This window comes from Anguilla anguilla, chromosome 11, assembly GCF_013347855.1.
Source record: "Anguilla anguilla isolate fAngAng1 chromosome 11, fAngAng1.pri, whole genome shotgun sequence".
NCBI lineage: Eukaryota > Metazoa > Chordata > Actinopteri > Anguilliformes > Anguillidae > Anguilla > Anguilla anguilla.
The window spans coordinates 14,218,412-14,239,315 of NC_049211.1; the positions used below are offsets into that span (position 1 = coordinate 14,218,412).

At 43.8% G+C, this 20,904-nt stretch overlaps 2 protein-coding genes across 2 annotated transcripts in view; both read right to left on the reverse strand.

Annotated features, from left to right (window-relative positions):
• Positions 1-59: 59 nt before the first annotated feature.
• ccm2l (CCM2 like scaffold protein) lies at positions 60-8,471 on the reverse strand. Its single transcript, XM_035382872.1, has 10 exons — positions 8,378-8,471; positions 6,244-6,411; positions 5,964-6,047; positions 5,083-5,266; positions 4,019-4,650; positions 3,189-3,318; positions 2,918-2,981; positions 2,496-2,655; positions 2,006-2,144; positions 60-417 (listed from the first exon to the last, which is right to left on the reverse strand). Exons 1-10 carry the CDS (start codon positions 8,405-8,407, stop codon positions 137-139), a joined length of 1,872 nt encoding a protein of 623 aa, XP_035238763.1. The 5' UTR covers positions 8,408-8,471; the 3' UTR covers positions 60-136.
• A 6,290-nt stretch (positions 8,472-14,761) lies between these two features.
• The window catches only part of xkr7 (XK, Kell blood group complex subunit-related family, member 7), a 57,420-nt gene continuing 51,277 nt past the window's right edge, over positions 14,762-20,904 (reverse strand). The window contains exon 3 of the mRNA XM_035383467.1: positions 14,762-18,024. Coding sequence (XP_035239358.1) covers positions 17,072-18,024 — 953 coding nt within the window. The 3' untranslated portion in view covers positions 14,762-17,071. The remainder of the gene's footprint in view (positions 18,025-20,904) is intronic.

Below are 20,904 nucleotides of genomic sequence, written 5' to 3' on the forward strand. Positions count from 1 at the left end.
CTCAATCACAACACTAATCATGTAAAAAGACACAGTAGTAAGGATGTTGCACCACTGAATAAGTTTTAGTGCAATTTAATTAGTCCCTGAAAAGAAAACCATCCATCTTTCATTGTGTCCATTGGCTTGGCCTCTCTCAGAGGTAGTAGTCTTCCTCCTCAATGTCCCCATCTCCCTCCTCAAAGCCCAGTGCTTCAATATCATGTGTGATGTTGGTGATCATTCTGTTGAAGTCCTGGGACCCTGAGGGCAAGGACCAGCTGTCGTAGCCCCGCACTGCAGTGGCTGAGGTGCTGCTCATGCTGCGTTTGATGCGGCCAAAGCTGTCTGTCAGGATGCCACCCTCCCGGATGCCGATGCCCTCCAGGAAACTCTCGAAGACGCCTACGTCCTTGTCTGGGATGAATGGTCTCATGCCTAAACATAAACAAGGCAGATGGTGGGAATGGAAAAAATGCAAGACCCCTGTCAAGTGATAGTGCTTTTAATCTTGTGCCCCAGTGGAACAGCTTGGCACAGATTCACATATTCACCATTACATCCGCCCACTATTTATGTCTGTGTGTGTGTGTCTGTATGTGTGTGTGTGTGGGTGCGTGGGTGCGTGCTTGCATATGTGTATATATGTACAGTATGTATGTATGCATCTACATACTACATTCATCTATCTATCCAGCATGCCAGCAGACTGTATATTTGGAGATAATTAATAAGAGCTTGTTAGAACATCATGACATGACTAAAATTAACAAGCTTAAATTCTGGGCCTTTCTATCATATAAACTCACATCTCTGTAAAACTGACACATTAACTTTAAGAATCTTTTCCAGTATAAACAGTCATTAACCAGATTTGTCAGCAGTTCATTTTTTTCCCATGTGAACGTGAGTGGATGCCTGTCACGGTTGTGGAGGGTGGGACGCAATTGCGGACCGAGGGGATCTAAAAGTTAACCCTGAGGGATAACCACCAAATCGCTGAGCGATAGAAAGGGAAGGGGAAAAACCAAATAATAAAGAGCGAAGTAATCGCTCTCTCCACCCACTGAAACTTCTGTCAGCGGGCTCAGAAAACGAAAAGAAATTAAACACCGCCGCAGCGTAGCTGCCCAAAAAGAAAACCCCCACTAGAAAAACAGAGTGGGGTCACTTACAAAAGAAAAAGGATATTCGCAGCCCGGCGGGTAGAAAACAAAAAGAAAACTAAAGAGACGAGGGCAAAATGTCCTCCACAGCGCAGAGAGATAACCAACTCGAGAAGAAACTAAACGATGATCAAATCAGGCAGATAGGATCAACACGGTAACTTCTGCCGATTCTCACACCCCTACACACTAAGAGTCTGACAAACAATGAGTCTGCGCTGAACCCCAGAAATCAGGGGCTACATATAGGCCTCCTACACCTGACCCTCATCAGGGACAATTAGCTCAGACAAATACCTGTGAGGTGCTATCACCTCACCATAGTACTCATACACCTGCCCCTCGTCAGGGTCAATTAACTCGCAGAAATCAGAGAGAGAGGTGCCACCACCTCACAGATGCCAGTTTTTTCCCCACACTGTAGCTGGCAGCAGAACAGTAGAGGGCATTGCTCATAGCTGCCGGCTATACCCTCGGTCCACAAGATGCCCCAGGCTTTGATGAATGAATGAGTGGACATTGAGCATAAAGGGCGTGGCTGAAACATCCCATTTACTTGCAAGACTACATCACTGCTTTATATTGATTTTACTGAATGTTCTGTCCTTGCCCCAGAATGTTCTGGACAGGACGGGTAATCACGGACAGTGAAGACTTATTTGCTTGTTTGAATTGTGATTCTAATCAGTTTTGGTCATCACATACAGCCAGTTATTCTGTGATGTGCCCCAGACTGAATATTAATAAGCAGAGTGAAAAGCATAACCCTTGCCAGAGCTCTTTGACAGAGTAAGATTTTAAAATGATAGGAGGAAACAGTGTGCCAGCAAAACAGAACATCTTTGGTTTAGTGGCCTTACCCAAGAGCAGGAACTTTCTAGTATCCCCGTAGAGCTGGAGCAGGTCAGCGCAGAAGTCCTCAATGTGGGAGCCCAGCCGGTACTCCCTTAGCAGCAGGGCAAACTGCTGGATCTCCTGGGGACTCAGTTTGCTCCTCAGCTGTGCGTCAGATGGAAAATTTCAACCAGGAGCACCCAGAGAGACCTTCTGCTCTCAGCATTGGGGAGTTTTATTGTCTACGTGTTTGATACCTCACAGAAACAAGGTCATAAATTCACAATGATGATGGGTTACCATTATACCCCCCACCTGGGTGATGCATGACAGCAGTATTGCTGGAATGTTCATAAGCTGGAATACAGCTAAATATCAGTTTGTTTTAAGTGAGTGTTTTTGTAAATTTCCATCCCACAGTCCTTGCATGCCCCTGTGCTTATTAGTGAATATACGTGTGGGTCAGTTTCATGTGTGGGGAGATGGCCAGACCAATGCTAGACGCTCCCGCCTCACCGTGATCATGTACTCCTGCATGAGCTGCAGGCCCACTGTGCTGGGGTCGCTGTCGCTGTGCAGGGAGGCCAGGCTACGGTGCGAGTCCTGCGGGGACAAGGACGAGCCCTCGCTGTAGTTCTCACTGTAGTAGGGGTCAAAGGCCTCTTGGGAGCCGTCGCTGTGGGAACAACGACAACAGCGGCGCCCCATGGAAATGTTCTGTTTTTAAAACAGTTTTACATATTTGCCATGACAGGCACAGTAGTTCCCTACAAATGTTTTGAGAAAAAATCTTGAATATAACATAGTATAAATCATTTCTCTCCAGGAAAAAGAGTCAGAGGGTAGAGAACAGGTAATGAAATAAAAGCAAATTAAATCATGTAGAAAGTGACACCTTTACCATAGAAAGTCTCCTCAGAATTCACAAACGTACTTACTAAGAGCTACAGCAACTGAAGTCTGCTTCATAACCATATGTCATATCTGTCAGACAGCTGTCACCTGGGAAACAAGTGGAAAGAATCCATATAGCCTCACCAAAAGCATAGAAGGTCAAATGCCTACATACAGTATTATGTTATTCATCAGTAACTCTGAAAGGAGTCATTGTTCTCTTCCAGAGTACTGGAAATGTGTGCTGAGATTGACTGAAAGAGTTCCCTCTGTATATTTGTTTGTGTTTGACCGCTTGCAGATAAACTGACTCACTTCTCTGAAGCCAATAGCGGTCAGGGGTGGTGTAGTGGTAGCCTGCTCGATCCACACACTCGATGGTCTGGTGACCATATATGATCTGGAACATCTGACAAATCAGGGCACAGTATTCTTCAGCAGCATCCTACGGGCAAATCAGGAGAATGCAAAACTTGTCAGGACTCCCTCCCATATTCCCGTACTCCACCCACAGATCAGCCTTACTGATTCAGTCTCCCTCTAATGTCAGTAATGTGCCGCTCCATTTCAGCATGCAGCATGCAGTACTGACATTTGGCTTGCAGCAAGGAGGACCGTAACTAGTCCCACCACCCTTCCAAAAAAGCAAAAACAAAATCAACGTGCATCACAAGGATTGTGTACTGCATTCATAGTACAGAGAATCACCCCCCCATCTAAACAGCATGCATTAGTGTGATCATGGTCATGGCATAGAAAAAGCTTTTCCCCATTGAATGGCTTACACCACAGAGATCAGTCCCACAGCTCAGGGAAACCAACCCCCCATCTAAGCAATGTGCGTCACAGGGATCAGGCTTAGAGCACAGGCCTAAGCCCTCACAGCAGGGACTAACTGAAGGTGGCTCACATAGCTATGGGCCTTACAAGCCCACATTACATAAGCTGGTTCTTATGTCACAATGGGTTTCCAGTGTGACATAATACGCTGCAGCAGGCGGGACGGCACGATTGGATTTCACTATGGATATATTCCTCCCAGGGTGAGATAAGCGGTCATGCTTGCAGGGGTTGCACTGCCATCATTGCAAACCAAGAGCAATAGTCCTGAGCCAACCGACTGGGGACCTGCTGCACAGCCTTACTCTGCTTTCCACCGCCAAGATCACCAGGTTGCAGTAGGCGTCGGGACAGGGGGTGGGCTCCAGGGGGTTGTGGTTCCGCCTCTCCCAGCTGCCGTAGGACTTGCCCCTCTCCCAGCTGCCCGTGCAGGCCTGCCTGCGCTCCCAGCTCCCACCCTGGGTCTGCTTCCTCTCCCAGCTGCCCCCCGGCTTCCCTGCGTGCCTCTTCTCCCAGCTGCCCCCGACTCCGCCGGTGTTGCGCCTCTCCCAGCTGCCCCCCACAGGCCTCCGGTCCCAGCTCCCGCTCATGGGCCTCTTCTCCCAGCTCCCGCCCGCCTTCCGGGTCTGCCGTCGCTCCCAGCTCCCACTCACCCTCTTCCGCTCCAGACTGTCACCGTTGCCGGTCCCTGCCCCAGCCCCTGCCCCTGCCCCTCCCCCTCCCTGTGCTCCGGCCTGGACCCCGCCCGTGGCCCCGGCCTGTTTGGGCTCGTGTCGGGACGAGGGCTTCCAGTCCACCCCACAGATGGTGTGCCTGCGCTCCATAGTGCCCCCGGCTGGTCGTGGGTCAGTGTTGCTGACTGTTTGCCGCCTGCTCTCAATGCCCCCGGGCTTCCTCTCCAAACTGCCATCCGCCAGCACAGTGTCCACATTTAGACCTGGGGGGGAGCACACACACACACACACATGCAATCGCACGCACACGCACAAACACACCACACACACAGGATCAGTACTCTTGTATTTCACTATAATTCACTGGGTAACGCTTTCGGCTGTACGTGGGTCTGGAGTTTGAATTTGGTTGTCTCTATTGCGTTAATGACTAAATGTCAATGCTTGGTTTTGCCGAGCTATTTCCAAATTCCTGACAATCTAAAGACACACTGCTGAAATCAATTGACATCTTATATTACATGTTGTCTGGCTTAAGCATGATGAACCAGTGTCCCATTCAGGGTGTGTTTCCACCCTGGGCCCATCTATCTGAAAATGGATAGATGTCCATTTTGTGAAAGACCCCTTTCCTCAATGGCCGGAACTCCCCAGGAGATCTTGTGGTACAACACCTCCCTCTACTCCTGCAATACCTGTTTTGAGCACCAGAAGGTGCAGTGCGTCGTCTCGCAGGTAGGAGGCAGCAGCTATCTCGTGCGTGGGGATGCGCAGTAGCAGTTTCTCATTGTCCCTCCAGGTGAGCAGCAGGCAGCGGGCGGACAGGCTGAGGATGCAGTCCTGCTCCGGGCTCGTCTTTAAAGGCAGCACCTTCAGAGTCTGTGGGCCGGGCACAGGGCCTAGTCAGGAAGCAGGTGCATCACACAGCCCAGGTATGCAATAGTCCATTGTTACACTCCCTCCACAACTTACATTTTTGGCTGCGCAATCTATTGCGTTGATACTATTCATTACTTGATGGACACCTTTCTCTGAGGGATCTGGCCTAGTAACTTTTGTTTAGGGAGGTGAGGGTGGCGGTGAGCACTTTAATCTGGGAATGATGGCCAGCAGTTTGGGGGTATTAACTTTTGTTCAGGGGATGGGATGCCAACAGCAGTTCAAAGCACATGCCATTGTAACGGATGCATGATTCAATTTTAGTTGATTCGTTTCTGTATTATTACTCTTGAGAAGCCAAAGCAGCATTGGGGCTTCCTACTGCCCACACTATATTTTTGGGAACATTTATGAGTCTATGTCATAGCTCAGATTTTACATGTCATCCACTTGTATAGCTGGATATTTTCGGATAGATACTGTATCAGATTATACAGCATACAGCATACAACATTCACAGCATTGTCTTGTCTATGACTTGGGACATTTCCTCTCCTGTGACTTCAGTTCCAGAGCTATTTTGTTTAATCAAATGTTTGACTCATGCTGTCAACTCCACCCAGCCAAAGACTTGGAGGTGATCCCTGCTCACACACTCTCCCATACCCATCCCCCAGGGCTGCAGTGCTCCACTCACCCTGGCTGTGTCCAGAAGCTGCAGCAGCTCATCACGGCTGGAGGGGTTCAGTGAGCATGACACCCAGGTCAGGTGACCCAAAAGCTGAGGAGGGCGACAACAATCTCAAACAATGGACATAGCCAGGAAGAATGCTGACCCATTTCTTTTGTTTATTCTTACACAAAGGAAAGAGCTTCTCTTTGATGAATTGCCTGAACCTGGCATGGACCTTCATTAACAGGGCGCAAAGTGGTTTCTGATCCACAGGGGTGTCCACCATGTGACCAGGGTCACCTACCTTCACTTCCTTCTCCACATAATCATAGATCAGCCTCTCTGGATGTATGAGGTAGTCTGGCGGGTACAGAGGGACGGTGTGGAGGGGTCGCCGGTACAGGCTGCCCTTGTCCACCTGCCTGCGCCCCGATTTGGGGAAGACCAGACGCTTGATGGGGGACACAAAGCCCTGGAAAGAGGAGTCCACACTGTCACTCATTTTCTGTCACGCTGCTACACTTCAGCTGTCATGTTGTCAGACTGTTGTGCTGTCACAATATTGCCCTATCACTATGTCATAGTGTCACGTCACGCTGCTGCCATGGTGTCACACTCTCTCGTTGTCACTGTCAATCACATTGTGTTCGATGAAAAGATGCAGGTATAAAATCCAGTGTTATTGTTCTAATTGCATTTGCTGCCACTCACATTACTGCAGTCACAATGAGCTATATGAGCATAAGGCGCATACAAATGAGGCATCAATGCACACGTCCCACAATGCCCCTTCGGCCTCTTGGTTTCCTGCCACTTTTCACATTTATGTAACCAGGTACTGTAGGTCACCTGAGAACTTTGGGGAATTGGAGGAGGTGCAAGGGATATTGCAGCCAGTTAGTCATAATTCAATGGGCAGCTTTGTGATCTCGTTTTAACATCTTATTTGTGTTGTCTTTTTGTGTGCATTTGATGTTCTTATATGTACTGTATTGTATCTCTCCGTGACCTATGCACCAGCGAAAGACAAATTTCCATTATTGCTTGGACAATAAAGTTTTTGAATCTTGAATCTTGAATCCCTATCTACAGCACAGTGCCCTTTGCCTACTGGGGCATTCTATTTGGTCAAGCAGTATGAGTGCCCTCTACAGCCCCAGTATCACCTTCCAGCAGCAACTCAGTTTTTAAACTAGGCCTCCCATCCAAGTGCAAACCAAACTTATGTTTACACAGCTTCAGCAATTGCATATGAGAAATGTACAGGATGGTATGGCTACTGACTTACTTTTCAAAGATGTTCAAGTAAAATTCAGACACACACACACACACACACAAGAATACACAATCAATGTTGTATGAACAGATCAATGACATGTCACAGACAATAACTACAATTATTAAATTATCTCTAAGCGTGTAGAATTATCTAGACCCAGGCCTTATTGACACTTATGATGCACGTATCAGATTGCAATCTCTTTTGTGTTAAAGTCATTCTGCCTCCTAGTTCATGGCATGGATGATTATTGTATGAATATTATATGAATATTGCAGTTGCAACCAGAAAAGACAATGACAATAAGTGCCACCTATGAAATTGCAATATACTCACTGGAGGGTGGTATGTCCATATTGTCCTTCAGAAAAAGTATTTTAATACATATTTTCTTAATATATTTTTTCACACATTTCACTTAAAAAATGTAATGATGGCACTACACGTAAGTAAGATCAAAGAATTACTTAAAAAAACAGCTGCTAATATTACTTTCATATTTCACATTTTTACCTTTAAAAGTATTATGCAACACTCCAGGCAAAACAAATCATATTTAATGCAGAACTATATCTTACACACATCTTACTAATGATAATTGTTCTCAATTAAATTGAATTGCATCCAAAGGAGGCTTCATTTAATTCATTTGAACATTTAATTATCTTTAGGCAGAATATTCCTAGGAGTTTCCATTCTGTTTATTTTGGAGGGATTTTAAAAATGTTTGTTTTCAAAAAATAAGAATAGCATCTAAATTAGCCCACAGAAAATCACACACAGTAACAATCTGTTAACAAAAGGAAGTTAAACAGAGAAAATATAAGGTACGCATTTTTTTTCTAAAGTTGTTTATCAGCATTTCATGTTTCATAAATTGCAGAAAGATTTTGACAGTTTTGACAGCACACAAAGACACCAAAGCCCCTGCGTAAAGGAACAATAAACACAGTGAGGTACTCGCTGACACTTTTTTATTTCCATGAACCAAAGCCTTCCATCGTACCAAAAAGTCAATGACTAGTAACGTTAAAGAGCAGCAGCGATAGCAGGCCTGGTTTACAGCTCACAGATCTGTGTAATGGCGTAGGAACAGGAACAGTTAGGAGCAGATAAGCAGAGCGGAGGGTGGGACAGGTGGGGATAGGAAAGACCCTACCTTTTTGGCTTTCTTGGGCTCGTACTCCATCTCCCCACCAACGGTCAGCAGTGTGGCAGGGGTGTCCTGGCTAGCTGTGGCCTGGTGCGTTGTCCTGAGCAGTACTGAGGCCCGCAGATCCACAGAGGAACAAAGGAAATCCACTTTTCCTGTTTCAGAGGAAACTCCACCAGAAATCCTGATATAAACTCAGTATAGCGTCCATTTTCCTTGCACTGATAAGACACACACAGACACACACACACACACACACACACAGAGAAAAACACATACAAGGGTGCAAACACACACACACACACAGACAGACAGAGAGAAAAATACATACAAGGGTGCACACAAACACGCACACACACACACACATACACAAAAACACATACACGGTTGGCACACACACACACACACACACACACACAAAGGTACAAATGCACACACAAACTCACAAATACAGGAGCATTCACATATAATACACAACATGACAATCAATGACCCCTACCATGTCTGTGGCTTTTAACAGCAATTGCTTATGTTGTGATATACTGTTATTTACATCGTCCAGTACTCATTCAGGGTGTCAACATGCCCCGCAATGTATATACTGCATGTGAATCTGTGCAGAGCTTAGTATTGCGCATTGTCAAAAAGCACAACACTTGTAATAAAGAAACAGGTAATATAGTTTCCGCTTTCATATTAAAAATACTTTCCAAGTAATCTTTCTTGATGCCTTGTTTACTGCTGTTGGAAAGATAGGGTAATTGCTGCTTGAATTATTGCTTAGTGCTCTGACCTTGCGGCTGCACTGTTGAAGGCCCTGGGTTTGAATCCCAGCACAGCTTTTCTGTGTAGAGCTTGCATGTTCTCCCCGTGTCTGCGTGGGTTTTGTCTGGGTACTCTGGTTTCCTCTCAAAGTCCAAAAACATGCAGGCTAGGTTAAGTGGAGAGTCTAAATTACCACTAGACGTGAATGTGTGCAAATGGTATGTGTGCCCTGCAATGGATTGGTGATCTGTCCAGTGTGTATTCCTGACTCTCGCTCAATGCATTCTGGGATAGGCTCCCAAGACCCTGACCAGGAATAAGCAGGTTAGATAATGGATGGATGGATGGATGCACTGACATTCATACCATTGGGCTGATGTAAAACTAATCACCATACCAGTGGGCTTCAGTATGAGTTTTTTGTGGTTCACAAAGAATTGCCACACAGCAGTTTTCCCAATTCTGTTTATTGTTTGATTGATAGAAATAAAGTTTTGATGATGTTGGATATTAAAACAATGTACTTGTTTCTCTTTAAACATTTCTAGCAAGACACAATGTGTAAAATAAATACAGAAATACTGAAACTGCTGGCTATACAACATGGCTACGCTGCTTTTGACATGTTATATCACTTTCCTAACACTAAAATGAAGACAGGGTAAAAACCTATGCATAACATAATTGCTGAGGTAGATAAAATAAATTGCCATTTAATAATTAATTCAAAACTGTACAGTGAAGTACAAAAATTAAGTTGATCAAAAGTCCAAAATAACAAGAAATACACATGGCACATTTACAATCAATGCTGAAAAATGTTCTCTCTTCAAAATGGGTCTGGATGCATGTAAACCTGCAAGAACACGCACACATACACACATGCATGCACGCATGCACACACACACACACACACACACACAAACACACAATGAGTCCATCACAGAAATGGAGCCCTCAAACCCAAGACATGGTCAAACATTGTTGCAAAACAGAAAAAAAAAGAATGAACAGGAAGTTTCTCCAGTCTACTACAAAACCGGGGGAAAGCCTGTTTCAGTTCCTCCTCCTTTCCTATTGAGAGTTGTAACTGCAGTTTTCAGATCTAAACTGAAAGTTATTTACCGTAGACAAGACAAGTCTGTACCAGGGCACCTTTGCCAGCTTCAGAATGACCAACTATGGTTGTACTGTGAATGCAAATGTAATGCAATGTGTTACATTATTTTTTACCTGACGTTTTCAGAAAAAAGGTGAGGATGCTAACTCAATTTGAAAGACTGTCTTATTAATGAGAAAATTAGCCACAGGAAAAAAATAGAAAAGTTTTAAAAGAAAACTTAAAAGAAGCAGGAACTAACCCTTGAGGTTCACAATTGTCAGGCGCACTGGAGCAAGTCAGCTGCAGTTCCTGGATCTATTCACAAGAGGGCAGTGTCTGACTTAAACTTCAGTGGTAGAAGGGCGTAGCATGCCAGTGCTTGGGCGTGGAGAAGGGGAAGCAGAGAGATGAACACCAGCTCAACTAGTGCAGATATTTGTTTACAACACTGCCCTTAATATATTATTCACAGTCTTCAAAATGAAGATATGTCATTGCTTTGTGTCATTCCCATTTGTATTCTGTTAAATGGTACATGCAGTAGTGCTAGCTCTGGAAATGAATAACATGAAGGCTAAGACTATTGTTTTTCATTATACTGACTGCAACTGACCACACAACTCTGGGGAATGGGGTGAGGGAGGTGCATCTGCTCTTTCTGGCAGATTCTGTCTTGCTTCTGCAAACACATACACACACACACACACACACACACACATTGTCTGCGTGGAAAATGCATGCCTGATGAATTCAGCATCAACAGTGATTCAGAAAGGCTCCAAAATCAAATAGCACGCTGTACAAAAACACACTGGTCAACAGAGAGTTCAGTTAGCCATGTGGACACCTGTCCATCTACCAGCAGCCTGCTCTGTCATCGCAGGCATGTTCTGTTCAGAATTTACACCCTGTCAAGGTTTTGTTTACACAACAAGGGGAGTCCCCCCATAGTTCAAGGACAGAGAAATGCCCCTCTATGAACACCTCTTCTCACCACATGTGCTGCTGACACTATTTGCAGAAGTGCTGTTAACCCCAGGTTGGTACAGAGAGTCTCCGACAAGTGGAACAAATTGCAGGTCATGCCCCTGGAGAGGTGTGCCACTCTACAGGAACTGCTCAAACCAGACTTATAATTCTTTGGTTTCCAAGGCAACCAGCGACATTGAGACATTTGTGTCTTTCCTTTAGGAGGTGTTCATTATTCTTACTCTCAGCCTGGCTGGAAGTTTCAAGGGAAATGTAATGAAGAGGGTGAATCTCAGAGCGTCCATAATGCAGGCTGGAACAGAAAGTGCAGTACTCTCAGCACAACAACATTTGAAGAAGCGGCTCAACACGGCAGGCAGACGCACTAATTCTGCTATTTTCCACGCTAACCGTGAAGAGCGGTTCTGAAGGTCAGCATTTTGCATGTTTGCGCACACAATTGTCAGTTTGCCCCAGTATAATGCTTTCGACGCAAGTCACGTTGCAGAAATCTGGCACCGTTCAACAGATGTGCAGTCTTGTCCACATCTCTTGTCATGACTCCTCTCTCGCCCCCTCTGTTCTGGAGAGGCCATTAGCAAAAGCACCTCATCCTTTATTTACAATGGGTGGGTGATTGTCGAAGCAGCCACAGGGCCAGCACACTCTCACCGTGAAATACTGTGGTGGGAGGGTGGCACCTGTCCACTAATGCTGCTGTCTGGGATTTCCTTCTAGTGTCCAATGTGCTTGCGGAGAGATAAACGCAAAAGTGTATTGACTCAAAATCACACACAAAAGTAAGACCCTCGTTATGAAGATAAATAGACTGATAATGCATATATCAGCGGAAAGAGACAAAAATAGAGATCCAGGGAGATATGAAACGTTTTTCCCTAGAAAGTCTGGCATTGCAAATGCATTTCATTGAGCCTGCATTAAAATGGGTCAAATGCAGACATACAGCAACTGCAGCCAATTAGAGATATTAATAGATTTATCAGGCATATCCAATGCATAGAAGTATAATAGCACGTGCACAAGTTATTTCTGAGGCCATACTGTTAAGCACAGCCCTTTGGGCTGAGCATTGAGCCCCGCATGTGTTAGTTCTCAGGCAGTGCAAGAATATGGGTGGAGAGGGCGCACAGCGAGGCAAAACCTAATCAATTAATTTATCAACCCACCGATCGCTGATGACAGTGCCAGTGCTAACAGCCAGCTATGCCATTATGAACTGTGCCTGGCACGGATGCCAGTGAGCTTCAGAAGCCGCTGTAATTGGCTGCATTTATGGAGCCATATACCAGGGTCTAATGCCTGGATTGCTCCCTTACCACACCGTGGATTTTTTCATGGTTGTTGATGCATAGTGTGCTGAGTGTATGGCAAGCAGTTGGATGATTCTGGGTAGAGAATGCCCTAACAAAGGCCAGAAAAACTGCATCACTCCACGGACAACATCCTGCAGTTTCCACAGTCACCTTTCAATTAAAATCGATCTCCCCTTGCAATTGCAAGTGACAACAATACCCAGCTCAACAATGAGTTCAATTTAACAATTAAGCTAAAAAGCAGCAGACGCCATTGGCCCTCCAGGCCCAAAGTTGTCCACTGCTGCTCTTTCAAGAACATGAACAGCACAGGCCTGGGACACAATGCCAGACCTTCCACTGAAAATAGTGAGAAAAGTGTCAGAACCAATTATCCCCAGTGTCTTTGAGTGTTGCTTTTATTGACTTTTTTCAGACTCTCAAATATCAAAGGAAAGTCCTTAAAGGACCTCTGGCATTAACAAAGAGCAATCCTGTGCTTGGAAAGAAAAAAAGAAAAGAAAAAAAAACAGATAAAAGCTAGTGTTTTGGCTTTCTGTTTGAGAAAAGTATGGTGGCCCAGAGCAAACAACTGAGAGTTTCTGGTTTGAGTTAAAAACAAATAAATCCAGCCATTCCCTCAGTTTGGACTTTTTTATGAAGTGATGAAAAACCGCCCTCCCCCATTTCCCAACTCCTGTCCCCCAGAGAGGGCTGGGGAGGCTTTGAGCAGGACTGGAATCACCGCCAATCTAACTGAATGGAGAGCCAGAACAGACCCTCGCCCACCCTGTAAGATTTGTCTCTGTAAGGACAGTGTTGCGGCACAGTGGTGAAGCATTATGAGAACGCACTGATCATCTGCTCTGCTAGGAAAGAGTAGGGCTTGGGTGATTGAACCTTTAATTTAAAACTTCAGTAATATTTCACAATTTACATTCACTTTTCATCGTGGCTACAGCTGAAACACATCAAAAATGCGTGAAGTCATTTTACATTAAATGTCAGAGCAAAAAGTGGTGACTCATCCAGTGACATTGTGAAGTCTTCCAGGAAATTTTAGAGAATCAGATCAAAGTTCAGCACCAGGATTTTATACTTCACGTTCATATTATGTTTATGCCCGGACAAACAGACGCGCACACACAAAGACATGCATACTCACAGGGGCACAAGTTGAAGTTGTATCAGGGTGGATTCCTTTGAGGTGTGGAGGTGTGGATGAATCAAATAAACGTGTTAACTCTTTGAGGTGTTCAGTCACTCAACAAAGCACCATATCCTGTTAATCTGAGATCAAAAGGGAAAAGGGTAAGAGGTCTTTTCCCTCACTCACATTTCAGTATCAAGGTAAATTTTTTATTATAATGCTGAATATTGCTGGAATGATGAGTTATTGTTTTAATTATAAATATTATGATCAAATTGTGGAGAATGCGGATGTTTTCATACAGTCAACTCTATTTTAGAAATACCAGTGTCTATAATTTTTTCTTGTTCATTCTGTCTTACTGGCAGGTAGCATGCATCATAGATCAGGATCTACCTCTGAAAAATATTTCACTGTAGAGAAATCTCCACACGAGAACAGAGAAGTAGATTTCCAATACTGTACAGTGTCATTAGCCCACAAGCATTCGAGGATTTGAGCTGTCCCCCGTACAATGTTTCATCTTTAACACTGAACTCCAAAGTGAGTTCACCACTCATCTGAGAGCAGCGAGATATAAGCAGTCAGGAAACGAGAAGCCTCATGAAAAACAGTATGTTCAAATACGAACAACAATGCATTGCACTGGCCAAATACTAATCATGTTGAAATATACATAAATACAATTTTGATTTGTGCACCTTAAAGAATAAGGTAACAGAGTGGCAACATTTCATTTAAAAGTAAAAAATGGCTTATTTTGTCTAGGAAGAATTATAATGTAATGGATGGGCAGCACTGTTTGAAAACAAAATTCTATTTAAATGTTTATATTTCATAGATAGATAAGCATACAGAACTTTTCATAAGGGTGGATTATGACTGTGCCAATATTCTGTCTGACAGGGGACAAAAATGTATATAAATTATGGACATTGTGGTTGACCAATTTTACACAGATTCTGTGGTGATGAAGCAAAATAAGCTGTACAGTTATTTATGTTACAGCTGCTACCATGGCTGATATACACACTCTAATTCCATCCATGCCCCCCCATACCCCCCACCCCCGCCCCCCAAAAAAACTCTTCTGCATTCAGACTGTGGCATCTGTGTACTACTGTTGCCTGGGATTTCTTTCAAGTGTCCAATATAATTGCGAAGAGATAAATGCACAGACTGAAAATCACACACAAAAATAAGGCCCTCATTATAAAGATAAATCGACTGATACTGCATATATTAGTATAAAGAGACAAAAAAGGAGGCGATATTAAGCTCTTTTCCCTAGAAAGTCTGGCATAATAAATGAAATGGAATTTTAAAAAAAAAAGAAAAAAACTGAATTCAGAATTATGGGGACACGATCCAAACCACAGATAAACTCTTTTACTTTTAAATCAGTTCCCAGTCTTGGTCTTGAACATGCACAGTCCCCAGGATTATTGTCACCATCTCAGTAAATGCACCCAATCCTGGCCTTGTTTGTGCACAGTGTCATATAGACAAACATAAATATGCAATGCTTCGGAGGTGATATTGGATTTGCACTGAAGTGGTGTAATTCTTGGCATTGGTCTCAGAAGCCACACTGATACAAACTCCATGCCAGCATTCCAACCGATGGGTTTCGAACACTGGGACACACAAAGCTTGAGCACTATGGCGTATTGCCTTGAGTTCCATGTAAAGGGCTATTGAGAATTCGGCAGTATCAGGTCATTTTAACGGAGGGTACAAAACAGTAACGTATACCCCTGGATCACATGGTATACCAGCACAATACTGTTATAGTATAGACCTTTTTGCAGCAAACAGCAGCAGACTGCCTATGGCCAGGAATGCAGAAAATAAGGCTTTGCTTCATGTGCCTTAACTGAACTCGAGAGTTCACTTCCAGGGAACAGTACAATCCAGGATGGATCGATACAAACACACACACTGATATGAACCTTGACCCATTGTTAGCACCGACATCACACTCATTGATAACGAGTACCATGAAATCATCTGCAGAGCACGTGTTATAAAACCATTCATTCATTCACCGTAAGTAAACTCCAATCTTGCGACACAACATCAAAAACATTAATCTTACACAAGAAAATTCCTGCTGTACATTCCCCTCCTCCCATGCCCAGTTTCTCCACTCCTATCGCATCCCTCTAAAAAAAAAAACTCAAACTCTTCTGGTTATGTCTCATGGCTTTTACATGTTTGAACTATTACAGGTTAAAAAAAAAGAAACAGCTGCTTAAGTCACACACACTTAAGACAACAGCGACCTAACTGGCATGTTTACAGCAAAAGCATGCCTAGACACCCACATAGCCAGTCTACATGGTAAAAGCTCACACTACGTGAGAGTGCCGAGCAGGAGGACAGGAGACTCTGCTCATCTGAGACTCCGGTGCAGGTAGAGGAGAGGGATGCTCAAGTACTTATGAGATGCTTAAGAAGATGTACAGATTCATTGCTAATGAATGAGAGAAATCACTGTAATGACCGAGATCAAGATTAAAAAGAACTGCTCACAAGCTATATAGTTTTTAAGGCTGTTCACTCAGCCATTTTTACTACGGTATTTGTCCAACTACATTTTTGATCACAGCTTGAATATTTTTTGAATATACCTGTAACTGCATACTCTTGCTTTTTATCATCAAGTGATGTAAGAAGCAGGTTGTCCAATATTCTAACAAACAGAAAACACTCAACTGGTCTGTTACACCATTCTAGTATATACATATAATAAATTATCATATGTATACATAATTATACCATATTAAGAATCATATCAAAGACATGGCCACTGTGTAAAAACATAATAAAAAAGTTAAATAAATTATAAATACATAAATAAATAACAGATAATAAAGTTTGCTACACCTCACCATACAGAAGCAAGTCAACACTGTACTCTTCACGGATGTCACCACATTGTTACCAAGTCACCTACTAAGCCCCTCCCCCACACTGCTGTCACCAATCTTTAGCCATCGTTACAGTTATCCTTATTTCCGCAGGCAGTCTTGTCAGTACTTGGCTCACAGCACTCATAGCTCCTCCCTTCAGCAGTTCCTATGGGCTGAGCTCCTCTGAGGCTGACCCCGCCCCTCTGAAACCTTCTGTTTCAAACAGGCCCTGCAGTATCCGCATACACAGCCCAGTGACAACCGCACAATAAATCCATATGCATGCAACAGTTGCAGGGGGTGGAATGGAGTGGGGGTCCAGGCCAGGTGAGGTCAAGGCAAGAAACCTCAGCCACCACCACCCCGCTTCTCTTCTCTTCCTCTCTCAGTGCACAGAACTCCTCTGCCCTTTCGTTTTCCCTTCAGGAGGACCCTGAAGCTCCATGCGGCAGCAGGAGGTGTGCCCCTGTGTGGAAGGTATGACCATTATACTGTGGTCTCATACTCCATCAGTTCCTTAGGGGAGCCCAGGCTGCGGTACTGCAGGCGGGGCGTGACGGGGGAGGTGCTCTCCAGCACCAGGATAGTCTTGCGCAGCCGGCGGTCGATAAAGTGGGCATCCCAGGCTGGGTACCTCTTCCTGGGCAAGTCAATGCGGATGACCGGCCCTTCTGTCCGAGGGGTGCGGGGCACCGGGGTGGGGGGCACGCTGGGCCGGACCTGGAACACGGGCAGACAGCTGTCCCGGTCCCCGGGCACCGGCTCCCGGTCCGCACCCGTAGTCCTCTGCAGGGTCCTGGGGGGGCTGGTGACCACGTCCGGGGGCGGGCCCGGAGTCATGCACGGTTCGACCACCCCGTCCTCCACGCACCTCCACTGCCCCCCGAAGATGGGTCCGTTGGGGTGGAGCAGGCAGTAGTACACAAACATGAAGAACATTCCCAGGGCGAAGCTGCACACCACCACGCAGACCACGATCAAGGCGCAGAAGTCGGAGGTGTTCTGGCTGCGGTACAGGTACCAGAGCGCGGTCAGCGCCGCGTTCTCCGCCAGCGTGATGAAGTAGTAGATGAACATGCGGTAGCGGGTCTGGCCCTCCTTCACATTGAACCAGCAGAAGATGTAGATGATGCCCACCACCATGTTGTAGATGATCTCCTCCCACTTGGACATGCAGAAGTCCGTCTCCCCCTGGATAATCCAGAAGGTCATGATGCACCAGTGGGTGACGATGAAGATGCCGAAGTAGAGCTGAAACACAGAGGCGAAGAGCGCGAAGGCTATGGTTCGGGCCCCGATGGTGAAGAGGTGCCACAGCATTTGGACGATCACCGCCTTGTAGGACATGGACATCTTGTCATCGCGGGAATCCCGGAGCACCTTCTGGTAGGATGCGATCATCCAGGCCAGAGAAACCAGTGAGGCAGAAGCAGACAGACCTGGAGACAACGAAATTTTCAAAATGGAGGAAAGTGAGGGAAAAAAGGAGAGAGCAGTATAAGGAAAGATAGAGAAAAGTAGAGAAGAGAGAAAAATAGTTGCATATTAGAGGACTTTAGTGAAGTGTATCAGCCAAACTGACCAGGTACTCTATTTCACTCAAAGACTTGCTGTCCCAAAAAAAGGTTCTCTTAGTTTCTGTGGACGATATTTATTGATTCATTGTCCACAGCTATCTTGGTGGTACTTGACAGGGGCTATAAGGTTAACAGTATGTTACGCAGATACTTCTGGGCTTCTTCCATATGCTTATGGCTATCCAAAGTCTAACTTTATCGATTTTATTGGAAATTGTAAAATACAAGTGTAATTATAAAAATGTTGAGCCTAAAGTAATTATAAAATCTTGCATATACAATACAAAATTATATTTAAAATATATATCACCATATTTACTGGGTTTTGGCATTCAATTTTTTAGTACCTATGCTGTGATTAATGACTAATTGGACATTAGTTTGAATTATTAACATTTTAAAATGAATAATTGATGCTCTAAATTATGACTCTTGCCGCTTGTGGCCAGCCTGCTATGAGCTTATTAATATTTCCTTCACTTCAGCAGTATGATATGAAATAGAGTCAGTCTTCATCTCCAGCTCTCTGTGTAGCTTTATGAGAAAACGTTATTTGAATTTGAAGCATTATGTTTGAAATGAACAAAGGACAGGTGAATCAGGTTCAGACATACATTAAGCTGCTTTTTAAATTAATTACAGAACCTCCTCAATTGCTACCTACCTGTAGAACCTTGAGAGGGTGATACTGTCAAAATAATAATAATAATAATAATAATAATAATAATAATAACAACAACTACAACAATAATAATAATAACACATCTATGCATATTATTATTCCACAAACAGAAGAATAACTAATAAGGCTGTCATGGAAAAATAAATATTAGGCACATCAGAGTATCAGTTCATTGAACACAACTGCGAAATACACAGAAAATGCGTCTTACTGCTAATGGGAACACACTGTCCCATCTATTCCATAAATATATTTACATCTTATTAAAAAAGACAAATGAATAACATTCAAGACATAATGAATAATAAACAAAAAAAGAAAGATATTTAATAAGTGGATTCCTGTGTCCAGAGCAACTTACTTAAAAACACAACACAGCCAGAGAAAAGTCATTTTTACTGAACATTGGCGTAAAACTAAAACATCTCTGCGAAAACAATTGTTAACTTAAGGGGCACCTTAAGAAGTGACACAGAAATGTAAAAATAAAGTAAAATAAAATAAAAGCAGGGAGCTGAAAGCTCCGTCGCATAGCACACAATGAAGCTACCGCTACTGCCATGGAGTACCTTTCTTCTTCTGTCACACCACACTGAAGCACAGGGAGGCATCTAATATCACTGTCACACCGTTACAGCTAACTCAGTGAAACCGATCCCTCAGCTCTAAAACTGCAAGCACAAGTGGGACTGCAATTATGCCACGTGCAGAAATGTATGGCAGAACCACATTCAGCCAATGAGGAAAATTTATTTACTGCAATATGATACAGAGTGTTGTGTGCACAACCTTGCACACAGACGCACACGCACGCATATAAACGCGACGCACACATACACACATACACGCAAACGCGCACATACAACCTCAGTGGCTCAAAGAACTGCTGATATCAGAAGGATCAGCTCTTTAATATATTTCCAGATTGCCTTTGTTCATGTGTGTATCCCACAGCCCCTCCAGGACCCTTTAAGGATTTAGAACAATGAACAGACTGTGGGAAAAAAAAATCTGAAAGTAAAACTTTGAGAGAAGTCAAATTCAGCCCAAAACCATTCTAGACTTAAAGTTGTATTTCACAAAGGTGTTGGAATCCCTTGTTTTTTTTATCAGACAGTTATACCCACAAGAGTAATGATCATAAATATGACTCCATACTGCTGATATCCATACCCAAAAAAGATCATTCATTTCATATGTATTAAATGAAATCCTAATGCAATGACAGACTATATCGACTAAAAAATATCAGGTAGATGGTCCTTAAATAAGAATTGCCTTTCAGGTCACCTTTTCAGATAGGGTAGAGTGACAAAAATCACACCTAATTTTGCCATTTATGCTGTACCTGTACTGTAAACACCCCTTCCTCTGCCTCAGCTCTTGATAATGAATACATGCTCTTACCCAGTTTACAGCTTCATCCTGTAAAACTTGAGAAAGCCTACCGGTCAACAGCCCTGTGTTGTTATACAGAGCAAATCTAACCTTATTCATTCATTCATTCATTCAAAATTGCATGCTGATTCATTACTATAGTGCATTCTACACAGTTTTCAAACCAGCAAAAATAAAAGGGAACTTTATGTAAAAGTAACTCATTTTGGTAAAAAGTGCTGAGCGTTTCATAGATTCCGAAGCGCTCATAAATATTTGATTCATTTCCTCTCTCTGTCTTTGCCCTTCCATTTGGAGGAGATAGCAGATTAAGAAACATCTTAATTAGCGGCTCGACTGAGAGCATTAGTCAACACTTTAAAGTCCTTGTCTGCTTCTGCTATCCACTTGGACAGGGACACACCTGACAATCTAAATTGAATCTCACATAACAAAGAGCATATCTCACTCTTTCATGAAGAACTGAAGATTAGAGACAAAACCGCCCTATCCCTGCCAAAAAAACGGATGGGAATAAATGAAAGGGAACCATTACATTGCAAACCCTGCCTAGAGAACAGGAAACTCGGTTGTCAATGGATGACTTTTAATATTTCGATTTATTTTGTCTCTGATGAATGCAGTCTATTCATTCTTGTCTTTGTTCTTAGTTCTATTAATAT

Bases quoted from the DNA above. Each gene is read 5' to 3' on its own strand.
- ccm2l (XM_035382872.1), bottom strand. From the start codon at position 8,407: ATGGAGTACGAGCCCAAGAAAGCCAAAAAG. The intron at 3,319-4,018 runs GTAAGGCTGTGC...ATTTGCCCGTAG, and splicing joins TCTTGGCGGTGGAAAGCAGA to GATGCTGCTGAAGAATACTG. The intron at 418-2,005 runs GTAAGGCCACTA...GTTTATGTTTAG, and splicing joins TAGAAAGTTCCTGCTCTTGG to GCATGAGACCATTCATCCCA.